Here is a 22561-nt window from a genome sequence, read left to right as displayed (position 1 = left end):
CGCCACCTTCCGAGCTTGAAAGTGGAGACAGGACTAAAACAGAACTATTCTAAACAAAACACTACACTGCACGAGAGCTTCCACACAAAACCAATATTTTTCATAGAATTTTTAATTGTTAAACATAACAGCCTTAACCAAAAAATGGGAATAAATCTTGACAAGCCACGTTTTCAGAGCAGCCTTTGATGAAATAGTAGGTTTAATAGCAATAGGCTCATCATTTAGTGACTTGGAGCAGTTTTTCATTCGATGCACTGAACAAGCATGATAACTCCACATTCATTTTCAGGGGGAATGTTTTAATATGTTCACATCACACCAAGAGACAGTTCACGTCAGGCAATTATCACAAAACAACGTTTACCGTGCACGATGTACAACACTCATTATATCCATAATATTTTACCAACATGATATAAACAGAATGCAGTGTCCATTAATTATTCAAGACTTAATCCTGCTTTCTACTGTGGACACTCTGGTGCCTCATTAGGTTCCCGAGCACAGAGAAACTCTTCCCGCACTGAGTGCAGCCGAACGGTCTCTCTCCGGTGTGGACGCTCTGGTGCACTTTTAGGCTACAGGATTGTGAAAACCTCTTCCCGCATACGCTGCAGCCAAACCGCTTTTCTCCCGTGTGAACACTCATGTGTCTCTTGATGTGGCTGGACTGGGAGAAGTGCTTCCCGCATTGGGAGCAGCTAAAAGGTTTCTCCCTGGTGTGTATTCTTTGGTGGGTCTTGAGCTGGTGCAGGTGGAGGAACTGCTTGTCACACTGGGCGCAGCTGAAGAGTTTCTCCCCCATGTGAATTCTTTGGTGCAGTGCGAGGTCTAGCGAGTTGGAAAATAGCCGTCCACATTCCTGGCAGTTGATCAGTCTGTTTGAGAAGAGGAGGCCCCCTTGTGTCGAGTTTGAAGGGCTGACGAAACCATCGTCGCCGGGATACGGACAAGAGGTCAGCTCCTCGCCTCCAGCGCCGTCACCTCGGTGGTGAGTCTGTATCCCGGCCATTTCCGACGGAGAGAAAAAATAGTCTAAGGAGGTATCGAATCCTTTTGCATCCGGTTCGCTGGACTTGCGCCCTTCCGATGACTCGCTCTCCCTTAAGTTAACGTTGCTCTGAGGACAGATGTTTGTGCCGTTCCCCAGCTGAACACCCTCCCTGTTTTTCCCAGGGATGTCAACTCCACACTGAGCAGCCAGGCCCATTCCAATATCCCTCCCTTTGGTCCAGGAGGGCATTCCTGCCTCCATTTTAAGAGTGTCAACTCCTCTGGCCTCCTGCTTCCAGCCCAGTGAGGCAGAGGAAGCCATACTGTCACACAAGGTCGTGACCCCACTCTGAGTCAAGGGCGGCTGGGCATCAAGTGGCTCAGTAGAGTCAGTTTCCACCAAATAAGAACAAGACGGATCAAGCATGTCTCTGCCATCCTCTATGGGAGAGAGGCCAGCTGCTGTATGACTCTCTCTCTGATATGTCACACAGTCCGAGCTGTGTGTGTGCTGGCTTGCCGTGCTGTGTCCGTTTGCGGTCTGTTGGAGCCTCTGGTTGTCACCGTCCTGCTTCTCCTCAGCTACCTCCACAGGTGAAGTTTCTGCATTCAGGATTTGATCGTTCACAGCAACAAGAGACTGAGACACACTAACTGAGGACAAGAATGAGAGAGAGAAGATAAAAACAAATTTCATGATGCGATTGTGAACTTTTTGTAACTGGACCATTATGGCCCCATCCTATTGGTAAGTGTGGTACCTACTCAGTCTCCTGGGTTGCTGGTTGTGCTTTGAGCCACATTCTCTCAGCTCCTCTTCTAATTTCTCCTCTTTTACAACCACTACCTCAGGATGCTCAGTCGTGTCAAGGTTCTGCAAAACAAGAGGAGGAATTGGACTGAACTCTAACTGTCCTGCTGTATCCTCAAGTTCACTCCAGGAATAACCACACAGTCTATAAGTACAGTTGGAGTACGCTCTTAAATAATTCACAATTTATTCTAAAATAAATTGAAATTATACTTTTTTTTGTCTAACTTTTGGTCACCACACCTTATTGGATTTTCAACATTGCAAAATCAATGTCATTTTTGTAAACTTAAGTTTCATTGGCCACTCCAGAACCTTCCAGCGCTGCTTCTTGAAGCATTCCAGGGTGCTTTATGTGTTTGGGGTTGTTGTCCTACTGGAAGACCAATGACCTTCAACAGAGATACTGGGTTGAACATTGCATTCCAAAACACCTTGATAATGTCTTGCAAACATTCAAGGCCCCCAGTACCAGAAGCAGCAAATTAACCCCACAGTATTGTCAAACCTCCCCATAATTGATTGTGGGGAGTGTGTTATTTTCTTTGGTCGTTGGTAAACATAGGAAGATCACACTGCTGAAGGAGACACAAAATGCCTGATTTAACTTACCAAAAATCCACCCAAATGTTCTGTGTACCAATAAAAAAAAAATGGAACTCTTTGGCAATACAGATCAGCGCTGTGTTTACTGACGACCAAAAGAACACCCTACCTACCTCTGCAAGCCACCATGACGTCAGAAGATTCAGGTGTTCTGTAGTCCAATGTTAAACCCAGTGTCCAAAAACTGGGTCTCTGTTGAAGGTTATGGGTCTTCCAGCAGGACAACAACCCCAAACACACACACACACACACAAGCAACCAGGAATGGTTAAGAAGAGAGGCTGGAATGTTCTGGATTGGCCAGCAAAGAGTCCAGATCTGAATCACCTCAAAAACCTATGGCGAGATCGAAAAACAGCAGTTGATGGAGGGCAACCCTCCAATATTAAACAATTATAGCAGTTTACGGCTGAAAAGTGAGCCAAATTGTCAGTAGAAAGGTGCAGAAAGCTCATTGATGGCTACAAGACGCGCTTGTCTAGTTATCTTGGCCAAAGGCTGTGCAACCAAGTACTAGCTCCAGGGTGCCAATAATTTTCTCCATGCCAGTGTCTTTATTTTTTTTATTAAAATGTTCAACTTAAATGTACAAAAATAAGCAATGTTGAAAATGTGGTGATCAAAGTAAGAAATGGGGAACTATTTAAGAAAAGTGCAAGAGTGCCGATATATTTGTCTGCAACTATATCAGATATGTAACTTAGAATCCATTAACCTCCTCACTGACAGTCCTAGTGCTCCTGTCCCCCAACACCACGGATCCTCCATTTCTCCTTACACTGGTGGACTGCTTCTCTTCGACTTGATCTATATCGGCGTGGAAAAACAATAGATTCATGACATGCACGGCATTGAGAACATGCAGTGCACAAATAATATTTTCTGCACCAAAACTCAAGACAGCATTGTCTATCATTGCATTGATAAACTATAGAAACTCACCTGTTCCTTGCGCACCAGAACAGCTCGACAATGGGGGTACGATGCTTCTTTTGACAGATCGTTCCCTGGAACGAACCTCCACCAGGTGTAGTTTGCTCTTCAAAGCCTGGTTTTCGCTCTGAGCTCTCGATATTTCAAGGCGCAACACGGCATAGCCATCGTCTACAAGTTGGCAGATTTCTGCCACTGCCGAGTTAGCCAATACCTCCATGATGGAGGCGAGCTGAGAGTGAAAATGTACAGATTTCGACATTATCGCTTAACGTTATTTCACTCAAAGCTTACACATTAAGTGTATTGGATGAATGGTTTGTAGAGTAAAAGTATCATGTCATCAAAAAGCACTAGCTATATTTCTGTGAAAATCTTCGGCGATATTGTTTATCTTGTGTTCAGCTCGCTAGCCGTTAACATGTCATTGTTTACTTCCGGGTGGCAGAGGTCATGACAGTCTACCGTAAATACCAGTTTATCGACCCAATTGATTTAGGATGCCGTTCTACTCTGATTCTGCCTCCCTGTGTACGAGAGCTCACCATGTCACAAAAGTAAACGCATTCAGTTCCAGGTGGAGAAAGTTGTTCTGTATTTACAAATCAGTAATCGCTCACTCTTTCCATAGTTGCCCTGTTAATAAAATGGAAACGTAAGTTTGGATATGTTTTTATTCAAATACGACAAGCTATTTAACAACGATGTAACCTAAATCATGCTTTTCAAACAAAAGGAAAAATCAAATTTTGCCAAAGCCAAAAATATGGACAAAAAAAATTGACATGAAAACCAAATATTCTTACTGTTAAAAATGTTAATTCAGTTGCAGCCATTTTAATTGGGTCATGTTCAGTGAAGAGCATAAATGGTAGCTGACATTCTCAGACAGAGCACACGTTAGACATCACCACGATCATTGTTCAACTCAGGTTGTGGGACATGAACTTACCAACCAAGGGCACCGATATCGGCCTTCAGGTCGCTGTCAATACAAGATCATGATCAGAACACGGCTGCTCCACCTTTAGAGGGTGCTTTTCAAGCTGGTGTTTTTTAAGCTGGTACTGACTTTTAAAGTCCTTGTTGCTCTCTGAGCAGCTGAAGGGCAGGTCTCCCTTGTGTCTGAGCCTAAATACCTTGCCACAGACATCGCAGGTATAGTGTTTCCTTCTTTGTAATTTATGTATTAACATGTGAGACCGCTTGCTATTTTGAGTCGCCCAAGTTGTTCCACATATTTCACAAGTGTATTGTATCGGTTCACTCCTTATGGGTGCCTCAGAACTCTCAGCTGACTCAAACTGACTCTGTTGGTCCTCAATGTCCTTGGACTCAGGTTCTGGTTCAACAGTCTGCTCCACCATTAGAGGGTGTTTTTCCAGCTGGTGTTTTTTGAGATGGTACTGCCTTTCAAAGTCCTTGTTGCACTCTGAGCATCTGAAGGGTCGGTCTCCCTTGCAAACAATGCACTCGTGCGTGTCGCGATCCTGGCGCTCCTTGAACGTCTTGCCACAGTCCGCGCACCAGTAGTCTTCTCCAATGTGTATCCGCTCATGGTAGTCACGTATTTAAGAATATAAAAACATCTTTCTGCACACAAAGCAGCTGTAGGGTTTTACACTGTGTTTGAGTAGCTTGTGCTTTGTCAAGCCATTCTGATGCTTGAATTTCGCACCACAAATATCACAACTAGAAGTCCCTTCGTGTGTTATCAAGTGACTTGTCATTCTGCCTTTCTTGGTCCCAGTCTTTCCACATATTTTACAGGTGCATGTTATGTTATATTTCTTCTTCTTTGTGGGTGCTGCAGCATCCTCAGCTGACACCAGCAACAGACTCTGTTCTTTCTTTAAGTCGTCGAGTCCAAGTTCTTTGGATCCCCTAGAGGCTTGACTTCTCTCTTCCTCATCACTTTCTCCTATGATATTCTGGTTGGCCTTGTGAGTCTCTGGCATCCACACGCTGTAACCTGGTAAGGCAGTCACCAACAATACATTTTACAGGTTTGTTTCACAGTGACTCGTCATATTGTCCATTAGAAGCTAAGAGCATACAGTGCCTTCAGGAAGTATTCATACCCCTTGACTTATTCCACATTTTGTTGCCGAATTCAAAATGGATTAAATATTTGTTCTCACCCATCTACATACAATGCCATAATGACAAAGTGAAAATGTTATACATTTTTGCACATTTATTGAAAATGAAATAACTTTCACACCCTTTGCTATGAAACTCAAAATTGAGCTCAGGTGCATCCTGTTTCCATTGGTCATCCTTGAGATGTTTCTACAACTTGATTGAGTCCACCTGTGGTAAATTCAATTGATTGGACATGATTTGGAAAGGCAAACACCTGTCTATATAAAAGGTCCCATAGTTGACAGTGCATGTCAGAGCAAAAACCAAGCCATGAGGTCAAAGGAATTGTCCGTAGAGCTCAGAGACAGGATTGTGTCGAGGCACAGATCTGGAGAAGGGTACCAAAACATTTCTGCAGCATTGAAGGTCCCCAAGAACAGTGGCCTCCATCATTCTTAAATGTATGATGTTTGGAACCACCAATAATCTTCCTAGAGCTGGCTGCTAGGCCAAGCTGAGCAATCGGGGAGAAGGGCCTTGATCAGGGAGGTGACCAAGAACCCGATGATCACTCGGACAGAGCTCCAAAGTTCCTTTGTGGAGATGGGAGAACCTTCCAAAAGGCCAACCATCTCTGCTGCACTCCACCAATCAGGCCTTTATGGTAGAGTGGCAAGACAGAAGCCACTCCTCAGTAAAAGGCACATGACAGCTCTCTGAGTTTGCTAAAAGCCAGAAACAAGATTCTCTGGTCTGATGAAACCAAGATTGAACTCTTTGGCGTCACATCTGGAGGGAACCTGGCACCATCCCTACGGCAAAGCATGGTGGTGGAAGCATCATGCTGTGGGGATGTTTTTCAGCGGCAGGGACTGGGAGACTAGTCAGGGTTGAGGGGAAAGTTTAACAGAGCAAAGTACAGAGAAATTCATGATGAAAACCTGCTCTTCAGACCTGAGAGAAAGTTCACCTTCCGATAGGACAATGACCTAAAGCACACAGCCAAGACAACGTAGGAGTGGCTTCGGGACAAGTCTCTGAATATCCTTGAGTGGCCCAGCCAGAACCCAATCGAAAATCTCCTGAAAATAGCTGGGCAGCAATGCTCCACATCCAACCTAACAGAGCTTGAGAGAAACTCCAAATACAGGTGCGCCAAGCTTGTACCGTCATCCATTTTAGAGTAAGGCTTCGAGGGGTCTGAATACTTCTGAATGCACTGTGTGTCTTTGGTTGTGGGTTGGGGAACACTGTCAGTATGGCTACTGCCCTTTAAATACTGTATGCCACTCATTGCTTCAAGCTCACCACACCCACCAAAACAGGAACAAACATACCCCAAAAGTCTGTTCAATAACGTTTTGGGGGGGGGGGGGGGAAGACACTGAACACACCTCTGTCTATATAAAGTTACAATGGATAGTGCATGTGTCAGAGCAGAAACTATACCATTATGTCCAAGGTACTGTATGTAGATCTGATAGAATTCTATCTGGGTAAGGTTATAAAACAATTTCCAGTGTTAGAAACATTCAAGAGCACAGTGGTCTCCATCATTGGGCAATGGAAAAAATACGCAACTACCCAGACTCTCGTTGTCCAACCAAACTGAGCAACCGGGCAAGAAGAACCTTGGTCAGGGAGGTGACCAATAACCACTAACATAACTACAGAGTGCCTTGGCTGAGATGGGAGAACCTACCAGATGGACAACAGTCTCTATAGCACTTCACCAATCTGGGCTTTACGTGAGAGTGGCCAGACAGAAGCCACTTCTGAGAAAAAGGCAAATGACATCACAGCTGGAGTTTACAAAAAGACATTAGTCTCAGACAGTACATTAGTCTCAGACAGTACATTAGTCTCAGACAGTGACCGTTGAAAAACTATTGGAAACAATGAATGGAGCCAAATACAGACAAATCCTTGATAAAAACCTGCTTCAGAGTGCAAATGACAGACTGGTGCGAATATTTACGATCCATCAGAACAATGAAGCCAAGTATACAGCCAAAGCAATGCTGGAATGGCTTCAGAACAATTATGTAAAAGTCATTGAGTGGCCCAGCTAAAGCCCAGGCCAGAATCCCATTGAAAATCTGTGGAAAGACTTGAAGATTGCTGTTCACTGCCGCTCCCCATCTTTTTTAACAGAGATTGAAAAACTCTGCAATGAAAAAAAGAGAAAATACCCAAATCCAGCTGTGCAGAGCTGATAGACGTTCCCAAGACAACACAAAGCGGTAATTGCCACCAAAGGTGCTTCTTGAAAGTATTGACTCAGGGTCCGGTCGGCCAGGTAAGCAGGGCCCAGCCGGCAATCCGGGGAAGCAGGGTCGGCCAGGTAGGTAGGTAGGGCCGGCAGGCCAGGTACACTATATATGCAAAGGTATGTGGACACCCCTTCAAATTAGCAGATTCTCACATTTCAGCCACACCCGTTGCCGACAGGTGTAAAAAGACACAAAAATATTACAAAAAAACGAGCACACAGCCATGCAATCTCCATAGGGAAACAATGGCAGTAAAATGGCCTTACTGAAGAGCTCAGTGACTTTCAACGTGGCACAGTCATAGGATGCCACCTTACCAACAAGTCAGTTTGTAAAAATGTTTTTCCCTGCTAGAACTGCCCCAGTCAACTGTAAGTCCTGCTATTATGAAGTGGAAACGCCCGAGGAGCAACAATGCCGCTGAGTGCTGGACCGCTGAAGTGCGTAGCACACAAAAATCGCTTGTCCTTGGTTGCAACACTCACGAGTTCCAAACTGCCTTTGGAAGCAACCTCAACACAATAACTGTTTGTCGGGAGATTCATGAAATTGGTTTCCATGGCCGAGCAGCCGCACACAAGCCTAAGATCACCATGCGCAATGCCAAGCGGCGCCTGGAGTTGCTCAAAATTGGAAACATTTCTAAAAACATGTTTTCACTTGGTCATTATGGGGCGAGATTTTTTATTTAATCCATTTTGAATTCAGGGTGTAACAACAAAATGTGGAATAAGTCAAGGGGTTTGAATAGTTTCTGAAGGCACTGTAACTCATGCTGCAGAGCTTGAACATGTAACACAATAACAGCTTCAACTGACCTTGAGACTCCATGACGTCATCATCCGTTTCCTCCTGTTTAATGACCAGTGGTGCTGAACATGTCTCCACTCCCTTCCAAAAGACAATCAATGGTGTTATTAACTCTTATCAGCCTTTAAGAGAGTAGATCATACAGCAACAGTTAGACAGCATCTTGTTGTAGGGGTTTTCCATTACAAAACAAAATACAGCAGGGGAATGACACCAAAATCATGGAATATATTTAACAAAAACAAATATTGGAAGGGCCTATTTTATGCTTAAATGAGAATCTTTCAAAACAGCCTTTAAAGGTTTATCTGTAGCATAGGTGTTATATTGAGTTTTTATTTTGATATATTTTTTACCCCTTTTCCGTGATATCCAATTGGTAGTTAGTCTTGTCCCATCGCTGCAACTCCTGGACGGACTCGGGAGAGTCTAAGGTCGAGAGCCGTGTGTCCTCTGAAACACGACCCTGCCAAGCCGCACTGCTTCTTGGCACAATGCTCGCTTAACCCGGAAGCCAGCCGCACCAATGTGTCGGAGGAAACCTCATCCAACTTCGCGACCGTGTCAGCGAGTCCTCCATCTCTGGGGTGTCAAACTCATCCTATGGAGGGCCGAGCGTCTGCAGGTTTTTGTTTTTTCCTTTCAATGAAGACTTAGACAACCAGGTGAGGGGAGACCTAAATTCATCATTCAAGTACAGTGGAGGAATGAAAATGTGTATCTGCCCTATCATTGGTTAGAATGGTCCCATCTCGAGCCATATTTAGGGTGCGTTTGTAAATTTACTCTGGCTATCTACTCTAATCTCAGAGCACTCTCGTCTGAGTAAGCCAGAGTGCAGAATACTGGATGAATTTATGAACTCACAAAGCCTGCTGAATATGACTGGAGTCAGTAAACCTCTGCAAAAAAAGTTATTAAATTGCAGTTAGTCACTAACGCTCTAGATAACATGAAAACAGTCTAACCAGCTCTGCTAGGGCGAGTAAAATGGTCAGAGAGAGGTGTTCTCTTATTTGTGTTTGGAAGGAGCAAGCAAGCCAACTTTAGCCAGTTAGCTTGGGTGCTTGACAGCCTTTGGGCCTTTGAGGTCAGAATGCCCAGATCAACCGTACTCCTCAGCCAGAGCACGCTCTGAACAGGCAATCTGACAATGCTCTGAATTTACGAATGACCCAGAGCGCACTCTGACACACTGGAGGCAATTTACAAATGCACCCTTACAGTCAGGCCAACTTTTAGAATGTTTTAAATTCTAGATATTCAGTTACATAGCATTGTTTAAATATTTCCCATGTAATGTTAATGGGGAGCTAACATGGCTGCCACAGAATTGTTTTTATATTTTTCTTAATGTAACCAGGCAAGTCAGTTAAGAACAAATTCTTATTTATAATGACAGCCTACCAGGGAACAGTGGGTTTAACTGCCTTGTTCAGGGGCAGAACGACTGATTTTTACCTTGTCAGCTCGGGGATTCAATCCAGCAACCTTTCAGTTACTGGCCCAATGCTCGAACTACTCGGCTACCTGCCGCCCCGTTGAATTGTTAAGTACTATATGCATCATAATGCAGAAACCAATGACCTAACTACATGGCTTTGGTCCGGTCTGATCTCACCTCCTCCAGCCTTCCTTCCATATTTGAGGACATGTATTTCCATTGTTAGAGCGATCACTTGAATATCTTGTCAATATAATAGACAATCTTTATCTGCCTCCTTAAAATGTTCCTGCTGTTATCAATATTTGTGTTGTAAAATAATCACATTTAAATATCACTGTCTGATTTTTATTCCTCCAAATGTTTTTTAAAGTTGACAAACCTAAAGGAAAGCTGTTACTGGAACAGCTGATAAGTCAGAAGAAAGATCTATCAATTCCATCACTGAACAAAAATATACACTAAACATGCAACAATTTCAAAGATTTTACTGAGTTACAGTTCATAAGGAAATCAGTCAATGGAAATAAACATATTAGGCCCTAATCTATGGATTTCAAATAACTGGGCAGGGGCACAGCCCCTTGGGAGGGCATAAAACTACCCCCTTGGTAGCCAGGCCCAGCCAACTAGAATGAGTTTTTCCCCTTAAATAGGCGTTATTATTGCAGACAGAAATACTCCGCACCCCCTCAGACAATCCTGGATATGGAGGTCCTGGGATGGCGTGGTTTGCGGTTGAGGCATGTTGAACGTACTGCCAAATTCTCTGAAATTATGGTGGAGGCGACTTATGGTAGAGAACTGAACATTGAATGCCAGTTGCATATTCCCTCACCTTTAGACAACATCTGTGGCACTGTGTTGTGTAACCTTTTATTGTCCCCAGCACAAGACGCACCTGTGTAATGATCACACTGTTTAATATGCCACACCTGTCAAGATAAATGCCCACTAACATAGATGTAAACAAATTTGTGCACAAAATGAGAAATATGATTTTTTTTTGCATATGGAACATTTGTGATTTATTTCATCTCATGAAACATCAGACCAACAATTTACATGTATACTAAACAAAAAATATAAAAACACAACATTGCTTGTACAACCCTTGCTGTCCATATTCAATAGTCTGTGATTGCAGACCAACAATGTGGTGTTCCTGCATCTGCAGGAATGCCCGCCACAAGCATCCCATTGGTTCCTGCATGTGGCTTGTGTTTAAGTGGCACTTTTGATCTCCTGGATTTCCCTTGGTCTATCTAGATGATTAAAATGTGGGTCAAATAAAAGTATTCATTTTTTTGTTTAGGCTATGACATCATTGTAGTATAATTTATGTGCAATGTTTTAGCTTAAAATGTAACGTTATATGTAATCTGTTAATGCATTGGAAAGCAGATATACCAGCCAACCCACGCTTCTCTTTATCAAAGCGCTGTGAGGAAGTGATGGGAAAAAAAATACAACAGACACAGTAACATCAACAGAAGTGCGGAAAAGCAGTGCTCGGCGGACGGGGAAGAAGAACACGGTCTACCGCTGTACTAGCTAGCTACTGGTGGTGGTGGTGTGCCCATGCCTGTGTACCGGAGTTCTAGCTAGCGCCGTAACACAAACAGAATGCGGTGGAAACACAGGACACTGTCTAGCAGTGACCAAGCTAGCTACCAGTGTCGCCCCCGGCCTGTTAACCAGAGTCCTAACTGAAGATGCAAGAGCGCCCACATGCAGCATCCTCAGCTGACACCAGCAACGGACTCTGTTCTCTCTTGAAGTCGTCGAGTCCAAGTTCTCTGGATCCCCCAGAGGCTGGACTTCTCTCTTCCTCATCACTTTCTCCCCTGATATTCTGATTGGCCTTGTGAGTCTCGAATCCACACGCTGTAACCTGGAAAGGAAGTCACCAACATCACATTTCACAGGGATGCTTCAGAGTGATCCATCATATTGGCCAATATAGAAGCTCTAATTGTTTCAAAGAAGAGTATAGCTCATGCTGCAGAGTTGTGCTTTTTGTATTGAACATAAATTACAATAATAGCTTCAACTGACCTTGAGACTCCATGTTGTCATCATCATCCTCCTGTTTTATGACAGGCGATACTGGCAATGTCTCCACCCCCTTCCAAAAGACAACCAATGATGTTATCAGCTTTTAAGCTAGTAGATCACACAGCAACAGATACAAGTATCTTGTGGTTTAAAAAAAGGATTCAATAAACTATATGTTGAACACAAGAAGGGTATTTATATATTTAATGTTTAAAGGAGAATCCTTGGGAAACCAACCCTAAAACGTTTCATCTGTATCCTAGATGGTATATAGAGTTTATTTAGGTGTCATTCAAAGCCTTAGTGTACTATTTAGTTACAAGCCTGCTACACTGGATGTGTAACTTTTGCTAGGCTTGAGATGCTCACATGGTTTTCAATTAAACCTGTGTAAACAGCGCAGCTCTGAGATACATATTTACCCTTACAAAAATCAACAGCCAAACCACAAGCTCAACTCACCATGTCTGTTGTCTGACTAAGAGGCTGTGCTGTCTCTTCTCCCTCTGGTACCAGTGATGGTGGACCTTTGTCTTCCACAGTAGGATCACGTTCTAGCCAAATACCATTGGCCTCCTGTTCATTGAGGATTTGATCAACGACTGGGAAGTTTCTCAAACCTGGTGGGGGAGCCAACAAACAAATACAGATTTCCTTCAAATCTGGTTCAAGAAAATACAGGGATAACGACGCTCAGATTTCACACAACATAGTGGAAATATAGGCCATCAGCACTCATGACAATTATATGGAAAATAGATTGTATTGTATTTGTAAAGCATCTTTTCACTGCTTGTCCTGAATACTTTACTTTACAGAGCCAGGGCACCCCCCACAGACCACACATTCAGTCAGGGAGGCAGACTGCTAGCTCGCTATCTTGCAAGTGGGGAAATAACACAACGCCAGCTATAGCCTATTTGTAATCAACCTATACTCATAACTGTCTGTATTTATTTAATCCCACCAAGGTTTTGCATTCTCTCCCTGCATATTGCTGGCTTCTCCGTCCAGCTGCTATTCTCCATCGCCTGCAGCTTTGTCTTTATCCTTGAACTTTGATTTTGTTCATGCACCATTTCCACTCCAAGAGCAGCATAGGTTTCTCGCATTAGTTGACAGATGTCTTGCAAGGCTGTTGCTTTCAAAGTTTCCATAATGGAGGCAACACGACAACGAAAGGCGAGTTTGAAAGACATGGCTACAAACATTAAGGAGATGCATGTGATGTGACTGACTCCAATGGGTTTTGAGGAGAACGGACGCGAGGAGTAAGCGCCTGAGATTCTCCCAGTGAGAACAAAATTACTGGCGCAGTTGAGTTGGTGTTGAAAGTTGCGCCAGTGACACAGCGTAAATAGTAGTTTATTCACCACCTTCATTTTACCAGCTATCAATATTTGTAAAATAACCATGTCAAGATATCACGTTAACAGATTTACCCCCCCCCCCCCCAAAAAGGTAAAATTGAAAAACCCTTAAAAGGAAATCTGTAACTGGTAAGTCAGAAGATCTATAATTTACCTCATTTTGATTTACATTGCTTCTACAACCAACCCTTGCTGTCCAGATTCAAGTGTGTGATCGCGGGGCGTTACTGCTTGTGTGCATTCCAGCATGTGGCTTGTGTTTAAGTGACACCTATAATATTCTGGATTTACCTGTATAGCTCTGCAATGACACGATTGGTTGATGTAGGTGGGGGCGGGAAGTCCTGTACAAACAAACTCACTTCCTTGACAACTTCCTGCACAGAACCACGCCTCCAGCCTGTGTACCTGGAGTCCTAGCTTAAGCATAGAAGTATAAAGAGGGGTTCCTGCAGATACAAACACCCATATGCAGGAAGACCCCCGAATTGCAGGCCGCAATTACACCCCTCTCTCCAGAAGGGTGTAAAATCCAAGCTGCAAGTAACAAAATTCAGCCTAAAATAAATGTACATGCGGATTAGAATCAAATAATTGCTTAAAAAGATCATCCAGGTGCCCGAGGAACGATGTGCAGTGAAGCCCACCACCCTCTGCGCATATGTAATCCCCTGCCAGTCTAGTCCCGTCTAATTCCAGCCCCGTAGCTGTTCTACACACTTCCCCCACTCTCCATTGGCCCTTTATTCATGTGTAAACGTTTTGTACTTTATAAAACAACTTCATTCAGTTGAAGCCATTTAACTTGTCATCTTCAGTGGGGACAAAAAGTGAGCAGCCATTTTAAGGCAGGCGTAGGCTGTGCTTCCTCGACTTCTATAGGAACACGTTGTTTTTGACATTGTTACTGTGATCGCTGTTCAACTTAGTCTGTGGGACCTGAACTTGAACCACCTAGGGTACTCATATCTGTCTTTAAGTCACTGTCAGTAGAAGGCTGTGCTCCCTGAGCTACCATGGCAGTATCATGATCAGAACATGGCTGCTCCACCTTTAGAGGGTGTTTTTCAAGATGGTACTGACTTTTAAATCCCTTGTCTGAGCTGATGTATTGTGAACAGGGATTTGAGCCTAAATACCTTGCCACAGACATCGCAGGTATAGTGCTTCTTTTTGTGTATTACCATGTGACCTGCGCATGCTACTTTTAGTCGCCCAAGTTGTTCCACATATTTCACAAGTGTAGCGTATCATTTCACTCCTTATGGGTGCCTCAGAACTCTCAACTGACTCCAACTGACCCTCTAGGTCCTTTGACTCAAGTTGTTTGTTGATAGGATCCTCAACAATGGACTCGTGTGGGCCACGATCCCTGCGCTCATTCTTTTCCCTGTGAGTGCGCTCATGCTTGATTAACCATTTGATGTACATGAACACTTTTCCACACACAGAGCATCTGGATTTATAGTGGACAGTCTGGTCCACCATTAGAGGGTGTTTTTCCAGCTGGTGTTTTTTGAGATGGTACTGTCTTTCAAAGTCCTTGTTGCACTCGGAGCAGCTGAAGGGTCGGTCTCCCTTGTAAACAATACACTCATGTGTGTCGCGCTCCTGGCGCTCCTTGAACGTCTCGCCACAGTCTGAGCACCAATAGTTTTTTCCAGTGTGACCACGCTCATGCGTGTCGCGGGATGTGGCCTGCAGGAAGGTTTTTTCGCACACAGAGCAGCTGTAGATGATCCCTGTGTAGTGATTGGAGCGCTTGTGTCTGGTCAAGAAGTCTCGAAGCTTGAATTTCTCGCCACAGATATCACAGCTGAAGGGCAGCCCTGTGTGCTTGTGACTTGTCATGTGACTTGTCATTGTGCCTTTCTTGGTCTCAATCTTCCCGTACATTTTTATATTATTATATTTCTTCTTTATGGGTGTCGCAGTATCCTCAGTTGACACCAGCAACGGACTCTGTTCTCCCTTGAAGTCGTCGAGTCCAAGTTCTTTGGATCCCGCAGAGGCTGGACTTGTCTCGTCCTCATCACTTTCTCCCCTGATATTCTGGTTGGCCTTGTGAGTCTCTGGAATCCACTCGCCATAACCTGGAAAGGAAGTCACCAACAATACATTTCACAGTGACCATCATAATGGCCAACACAGAAGCTATAATTGTTTCAAAGAAGAGTATAGCTCATGCTGCAGGGCTTGTCTGAGCTTTTTGTATTTAACCTAGATTAGAATAATAGCTTTAACTGACCTTGAGACTCCATGTCATCATCCTCCTGTTTTATGAGCAGTGGTACTGGCAATGTCTCCATCCCCTTCCAAAAGACAATGAATGTCATTAACTGATCAGCTTTTACTAAACCCACCTTTCTGTGGGTTACATAACTTTTATTTATTTACAATACAAGGGGAATTACATGATTTTGGTGTCATGTCATATGTTGAACACATACATTTCTTTGGAAGGGCATGTTTTAAACTAGCTGTGCTGACTACACCGAGAAGCAGCCCAGCTGGTAGGAGACGCAGCTGGAGTCACACAAAATGTAATATTTAACATTGTGGACACAGTTCGGATTTACACTTACATGTGTATAACATCTAAAGACCTGCATCACTATACTGACAGCGTTGTCGTTTCTAAAATTCCGTATTTCGGTCTTTTTTTTAGCCTTTGATCATTATTTTTCTGTGCCCCTACAACTGCTGAACGAGCATGAGGTAGTATATCGCTGAAGGGGTAAGGTTCTCAAAAACAAGTGAGATCGCACTTCTATAACATGCATCGAAGAGAGAGATTTTGTTCAAATAAAGTGAACTTTCACCTTTACAGGAAAACCATTGTGGAACCAGACCTAAAACGTTTCATCTGTAGCCTAGATGATATATAGCGTTTATCTAGTTGTCATTCAAAGCCTTATGGTACGATTTAGTTACAGGCCTGCTATATTGTACATGTAACTTTAACTGGGTGTGAGATGCTCACATGGTTTTCAATTAAACCTGTGTGTAAACAGCGCGGCTCTGAGATACAGATTTACCCTTACAGAATCGACGGCCAAACCACAAGTGCAACTCACCATGTCTGTTGTCTGACTAAGAGGCTGTGCTGGCTCTTCTCCCTCTGGTACCAGTGATGGTGGACTTTTATCTTCCACAGTAGGATCACGTTCTTGCCAAATACCATTGGCCTCTTGTTCATTGCGGATTTGATCAAGGACTGAGAAGTTTCTCAAACCTGGTGGGGGAGCAAACATACAAATATAGTTGTATATTTTCTGAAAATGTGGTTCAACACAAAAAAGGGTTAACGAGGCTCAGATTTCATAACCATAATGGAAGCTATGTTTATCCGAGAAATAGATAGTATTTGCTATATAGTACCATTCACCAAAGAAATTATTTGAGCTAAGCAATAGGCCTATTACTGGCTCTCAGACTAAACTCCACTTCCTGGTGGAGGAAGTTAATCTTTCACCATGGAGTGGAGTTTAGTCCGCTAAATACAAGCCAGTATTGGAGCCAGGACGTCCGTCCGTCAGACAGGCGACTGCTAGCTAGCTAGCCATCCTCTTCGCGCCGGGAGATATGACGACAAAGGTCACCTGGAGCGAAGTCCACTAGCGAGCTAGCCAACACCTGGGGAAGTAATTGTATCCGAGCTTCCTGCACAGACAAATAACCTATACGCATAATACCTCATTTTTCGAGTCATTACTCACCGGGTGTTTTACGGCTGTCCGTGCAGTTCGCTGGCTTCTCCTTCCCGATGACATTCTCCATCACCTGCGACTTTGTCGATCTTTGGTTTTGTTCATGCAACATTTCTACTCGAAGAGCAGCACAAGTTTCTCCCATAAGTTGACAAATGTCTTGCAAGGCTTTTTCTGTCAACGTTTCTAAAATGGTGGAAACACGAGAACGAAAAGAGAGTTCGACAGACATGGCTAATTTAACTTTGTAAATGTTAGCTAGTGTGCTAGAATGAAATGACCGTGGAGCCAAATCTGTTAAATTAAAACTAAACCCTTCTGTCTGTGGTGGAACCTCTGAATTGCTGGTGGCCGTTTGGTTCCGGACAGCTGACGAGGTTGCCCCGGTGATATACCGTAAACACTTATCTGCCTCCTTAATTTCACCAACTGTTTGAATATGTGTTATACATGCAAAATAATAAAATTAAACGATATAACAGGTTGACAAATCTTTATTCCTCTCAGAAAGCAAGAACATATTGGGTTGACAAACCTTTGAAAAAAAAAATACTGTTACTGAAACCCCTGATGAGTCAAGAAAAATCAAATTTCCTTCATTTTGATCAACTGTTCTTCCACAACCCTTGCTGTTCAGATATATATATATATATGAAAAGGGACAATCCAATATTGCTAAAGCAATACAATATTCAAAAGAATACACAATTGCAGGTAACACAATACACCCTAAAATCAATTAAGACAGGTGTTATACTGATGGTTTCACAGGTGGTTGGTGGCACCTTAATTGTGGAGGATGGGCTCGTGGTAATGGCTGGAGTGGAATCGTAGCAAATTACATGCTATTATGAGCCGTCCTCCCCTCAGACTTCACTGGATGGTTTGTCGGGACTGATGGTTTGTTTGCAAAGCTGATGGTTGTGGCTAGATGGAGTAGGCCTACAGCTCCATCTAGTTGTCCCGTTAGGTTTAGCTAGTTGTCAGCAACTGTTGTCCCTAACTATCCCTTTTCCTAACCTTAACCTCATTCTCCTAACCTGCTACATTAGTCTTTCTAACCTGCTAATTAATTAGATACTTCGTTACAGCAACACTGGCAGCTTCAGAGCGAAGTGAAATCACATAAGGCACAGAGTTATTGAATTGGTGCAATTTCACACAAAGTAATGGCAGGAGCCTGATTATAGGCCATGTGCATTTATGGCAGATTGAGACATGACACATGTAAAAGATGTAATACTTTCCAAATGAAAATGTGTAACTGTTACGGAGGTTTATATCTTGTAAAACAGGGGGATTTGTTTTGAATTTCATGCTCATTTTATTATTTAAGTGGAACATGAATTGCCTCATTCAAGTCACCAGTGTGTTCTAAATTGATGGGTATCATAAACTACAAATACCATGATGATCTGGACAAGGCTGCCGAATCAAGGCAAAGGTAATAATCTCTAGAATAACTATCTAATGTTAGCTAAATGTAGTAATGAATAATATTTCTTAAATTGACAATTCTATTAACCGTCTTGTGCAAGTTTTAAATTGACACTACCTGTTAACAAAGGTGTCAGCTAGAGATGACGTGCAGGGATTTGTAGTTTTGCATAATGTATACTTTGATGCTAATTAGCATTTTAGAATCAGTAAATAGAGCCATATTGATAAGTCACCTTGTCCGAGAGAGAATTACATGGTTATCAAAATGTCCCACCTGGGTAAGCCTACACAACACACAGCCCTTATTAAGTGTTTCTAAAATCCCCCATGGGAAAAATTATGGAAAAAATAACTGCAAACATTTCCCTGTTTGACCCCTAGGTTTTATGGGAATTATGACAGCTCCCCTTTTGTGCCAATAGAGCCCAAATTGGAGGGAATGTTGGAACATAATGAAATTACAATTAACAAAAATGTACACTTAATCCATTATTAACTAATGTATTGAATTCACAAATTCTACAGCACAACAGCAAAATCATGTCTTAAGTGTAAAACTAACAATCCATGCCTTCTGGGAATGCTATAAAGTCAAAGTTACAGGCGGAGTTATAAAGTTCGCTGTCAGAAGTATTACAATGTAAATTAATGTACTTTTAATCCATCTGTCTGCATATTTCAAGCCATGGAATACGAGGGTGCAGGGAGATACCCAATGTGTTGGACGATACTTTTCTCGTCAATCATCTTAACGTAAATACTTAAACTGTAAATCAACCGATCCTCCATCGTTAACAATGGAAAGGTCAAATGCTTTATCATCTAAATGTTGAACAATGGAGAGAGACAAAATGGTGCAGTTTGAGGCAGGCGCTGAGGATGGGGGTGTGAGCAGTTAGGTCTGGGCATGGTGATGTTGTGGATGTTTGTGTGCGTCCGTTCTGTATGGTGAAAAAAAAATATTACGTATCATGACCGGGATGTGGCTGGTCCACCATTAGAGGGTGTTTTTCCAGCTGGTGTCTTTTGAGATGGTACTGTCTTTCAAAGTCCTCATTGCACTCTGAGCATCTGAAGGCCCGGTCTCCCTTATAAACAATGCACTCGTGCGTATCGCGATCCTGGCGCTCCTTGAAAGTCTTGCCACATCCTGAGCACCAGTAGTCTTCTCCAATGTGTTGGCGTTCATGGCTGTCACGCGATTTAGGATATACAAACATCATTCCACACACAGAGCAACTGCAAGGTTTTTCGCTTTTCTCCTCAACTCTATTTTCTGGGTTGACATTCTGCTCCACCATTAGAGGGTGTTTTTCCAGCTGGTGTCTTTTGAGATGGTACTGCCTTTGAAAGGCTTCACTGCACTCGGAACAGCTGAAGGGACCTTCTCTTTTGTAATCAAAGCACTCGTGCGCATTACGATCCCCGCGCTGCCTGAACGTCTCGCCACAGTCTGAGCACCAACAGTTTTTTCCAGCATGACCACGCTCATGTGTGTCGCGAGATGTGGCCTGCAGGAAGGCTTTTTCGCACACAGAGCAACTGTAGGTTTTCACTGTGTGTTTGGATCGCTGGTGCCTGGTCAAATAATTCTGAAACTTGAATTTCTCACCACAGATATCGCAGCTAAAGGGAATCCCTGTGTGTGTTATCATGTGACTTGTCATTCTGCGTTTTTTTCTCTCAGTCTTTCCACATATTTCACATCTGTACCTTTTATTACATTTCTTCTTCATGGGTACCGCAGCATCCTCAGCTGACACCAGCGACGGACTCTGTTCTCTCTTGAAGTCGTCGAGTCCAAGTTCTCTGGATCCCCCAGAGGCTTGACTTCTGTCTGGCTCATCACTTTCTCCTGTGATATTCTGGTTGGCCTTGTGAGTCTCTGGAATCTCCTTGCCATAACCTGGAAAGGAAGTCACCAACAATACATTTCACAGGGATATTTCTCAGTGGCTAATACAGAAGCTAAGAATAACTCATGCTGCAGAGTTTGCCTGTGCTTTTTGTATTAAACATATATTAAAATAATAGCATCAACTGACCTTGAGAGTCCATGTTGTCATCATCCATTTCCTCCTGTTTGATGACAGGTGGTGCAGGCCATGTCTCCACCCCCTTCCAAAAGACAACCAATGCTGTTATTAAACTGATCATACAGCAACAATTACACCAACACTAGCATTTTTTTTTATATTACAAAAACAGGGGGAATGACGGCAAAATAATGGAATATGTTTAACACAAATTATGGAATATATTTTACACAAATGTCTTCAGAAGGGCATTTATGTTTAAATGAGAATCCTTGGGAGCCCTAAACGTTTTATCATCTGTAGCCTAGACAGTATAGAGCTTGCCTAGGTGTCATTCAAAGCCTTGTTACTCGCAGTTACAGGCCTGCTACACAGGACTTGAAACGTTTGCATGGTTTTCAATGACATCTGGCTGGGCGTAGTCAGCGCAGCTCCGAGACATATCTAAATCGGCAGCCAAACCACAAGCTAAACTCACCTTGTCTGTCATCTGACCAAAAGCCTGTGATGGCTGTTCTTCCTCTGGTACCAGTGACTGTGGACCTTCCTCTTCCACAGTAGGGTCAGCTTCTAGCCAAAGACTATTGGCCTCTTGTTCATTGAGGATTTGCTCCACGACGGGGAAGTTTCTCAAACCTGTTGGGGAAGCTAACATACAAATACAGATTTTAAAAAAAAATGTTCAACACAAAACTGGGATATCGAAGCTCAGATTTCCCAAACATAGTGGACATATGCAATCATCACTTATGGCAGGATGCCGTAACTATGTTTTTCTGAGAACTGGGTTGCATTTGTTATAGCTACTATTGTAACGTTTCACTAAGGAGATGATAGCATAGTAATCCGCATACTAACGTTACTGGCAACAGACTGTTACCAAGGTTACTTCATGGACATTTGTCAGAAATAAGTTGCTGTAAAAAAAAAAAGATGCAAGTCTTTACAAGCCAGAATTGTGAATACAATGCTAATTTAACCTACTTTACCGGTTGTCCGTTGGTCCTTTTAGCGGTAGGAAGTGGAAAGCGTTAACCCGACTTTTTGCTGCACCAGTAGGTTATGTTGCTTGTATTTTCCATCTCCTGACGCATTTCACTTGATGCACAATATGTAAACAATAGCCGAACGTTGTCAACCAAAGCGCATTCCCTCTTCATCAACTGGATGTGTTTGTGAAATTTACCAGGTGATTGCGTGGGACAATGTTCGGTCTGTGCTTCGGTTAAACTCTGCCATTGACAAATTGTGCAAGTGGTGTGCGAATTGCGTTAGCACTGAAAATACGAACCAGAAAGACAAAACGACATACAGACCAGCGTATTGTCTCAGATTACCTCCAACATAAGGACCAAAATCAGCAGGCAACTGGTAAAAATCAAGTTTATTCAACAGTCTGACTTGTGATGGGACTGTTAACAAAAAGTGAGCCTAACGTAACGTCACATGTTAGAGACGAGTCTCCCGGAATCGTTGAGGCTAGTTACTGTCCAGACTTGGAGCTAGAGCGTCCCCCAGTTGACTATTAGATAACCTTTTCGACCAGGAGATGTGTAACCTTAGTTACTGTAGGCTTCAAGTGAGGAAGTGACATGGCTGGCTACCTAGCTAGCTAATTGTAGGCAAGCTTCCTACAGACACAGCCTATACCCATAACCAACGTAGCTAACTATGACTCACCTGGTTTTTGAATGATCTCCATGCAGTTCGCTGGCTTCTCCTTCCGGATGTTATTCTCAATCGCCTGTAACTTTATCGATCTTTGGTTTTGTTCATGCAACATTTCCACTCTTAGAGCAGCATAAGTTTCTCCCATAAGTTGACAGATGTCTTGCACGGCTTTTTCTGTCAAAGTTTTCATAATGGAGGCAACACGAGAACCAAAAGCTAGTTCGAAAGACATGGCTACAAAATTCACTAACCGCGCTAATTTTTGCAGCGTGTGAAGTTACTGTTGGAGCGTTTGAATTACTGATGGCCGTTTGGTTC

At 43.1% G+C, this 22561-nt stretch overlaps 2 protein-coding genes across 5 annotated transcripts; both read right to left on the bottom strand.

The window, feature by feature from the left end:
• Positions 1 to 281: 281 nt before the first annotated feature.
• On the bottom strand, positions 282 to 3820 carry LOC106602188 (uncharacterized). Of its 2 annotated transcripts, none has more exons than XM_082974133.1 (4): positions 3356 to 3820; positions 3141 to 3220; positions 1762 to 1870; positions 282 to 1650 (listed from the first exon to the last, which is right to left on the bottom strand). In XM_082974133.1, the coding sequence occupies exons 1-4, from the start codon at positions 3606 to 3608 to the stop codon at positions 455 to 457; spliced, it is 1638 nt and encodes a 545-aa protein (XP_082830259.1). In that variant the 5' UTR covers positions 3609 to 3820; the 3' UTR covers positions 282 to 454. The 2 variants fall into 2 exon arrangements, with proteins under 2 accessions (XP_082830259.1, XP_082830258.1); XM_082974132.1 differs by having other exon boundaries at positions 3129 to 3220; positions 3356 to 3806.
• A 6992-nt stretch (positions 3821 to 10812) lies between these two features.
• LOC106602186 (uncharacterized) lies at positions 10813 to 22560 on the bottom strand. 3 transcript variants are annotated; one of them, XM_014194672.3, is made up of 10 exons: positions 22253 to 22560; positions 21051 to 21220; positions 20582 to 20654; positions 17106 to 20442; positions 16464 to 16621; positions 15635 to 15698; positions 14571 to 15479; positions 12479 to 12636; positions 12017 to 12086; positions 10814 to 11852 (listed from the first exon to the last, which is right to left on the bottom strand). In XM_014194672.3, exons 4-10 carry the CDS (start codon positions 17326 to 17328, stop codon positions 11794 to 11796), a joined length of 1641 nt encoding a protein of 546 aa, XP_014050147.2. In that variant the 5' UTR covers positions 17329 to 20442; positions 20582 to 20654; positions 21051 to 21220; positions 22253 to 22560; the 3' UTR covers positions 10814 to 11793. The 3 variants fall into 3 exon arrangements, with proteins under 3 accessions (XP_082830257.1, XP_014050147.2, XP_014050149.2); XM_014194674.3 differs by having other exon boundaries at positions 10819 to 11852; positions 14688 to 15479; positions 22253 to 22559; XM_082974131.1 differs by lacking the exons at positions 17106 to 20442; positions 20582 to 20654; positions 21051 to 21220; positions 22253 to 22560 and adding an exon at positions 16768 to 16974 and having other exon boundaries at positions 10813 to 11852.
• Between the last annotated feature and the right edge of the window lies 1 nt (position 22561).

This window comes from Salmo salar, chromosome 04 (genome assembly GCF_965601325.2).
Source record: "Salmo salar chromosome 04, fSalSal1, whole genome shotgun sequence".
In the NCBI taxonomy this organism is placed as follows: domain Eukaryota; kingdom Metazoa; phylum Chordata; class Actinopteri; order Salmoniformes; family Salmonidae; genus Salmo; species Salmo salar.
This window is presented reverse-complemented; position numbering and strand designations above follow the sequence as displayed.

Excerpts from the sequence above, each read along its gene's own strand:
- LOC106602188 (XM_082974132.1), bottom strand. The coding sequence starts at position 3,608 with ATGTCGAAATCTGTACATTTTCACTCTCAGCTCGCCTCCATCATGGAG. Across the intron at positions 3,221-3,355 it reads TTCTGGTGCGCAAGGAACAG|ATCAAGTCGAAGAGAAGCAG; the intron begins GTGAGTTTCTAT and ends ACGCCGATATAG. Across the intron at positions 1,871-3,128 it reads CTAGGACTGTCAGTGAGGAG|AACCTTGACACGACTGAGCA; the intron begins GTTAATGGATTC and ends CTTGTTTTGCAG.
- LOC106602186 (XM_014194672.3), bottom strand. The coding sequence starts at position 17,328 with ATGTCTGTCGAACTCTCTTTTCGTTCTCGTGTTTCCACCATTTTAGAA. Across the intron at positions 16,622-17,105 it reads GGACAGCCGTAAAACACCCG|GTTTGAGAAACTTCTCAGTC; the intron begins GTGAGTAATGAC and ends CTCCCCCACCAG. Across the intron at positions 12,637-14,570 it reads TAGCATGCGCAGGTCACATG|GTTTGAGAAACTTCCCAGTC; the intron begins GTAATACACAAA and ends CTCCCCCACCAG.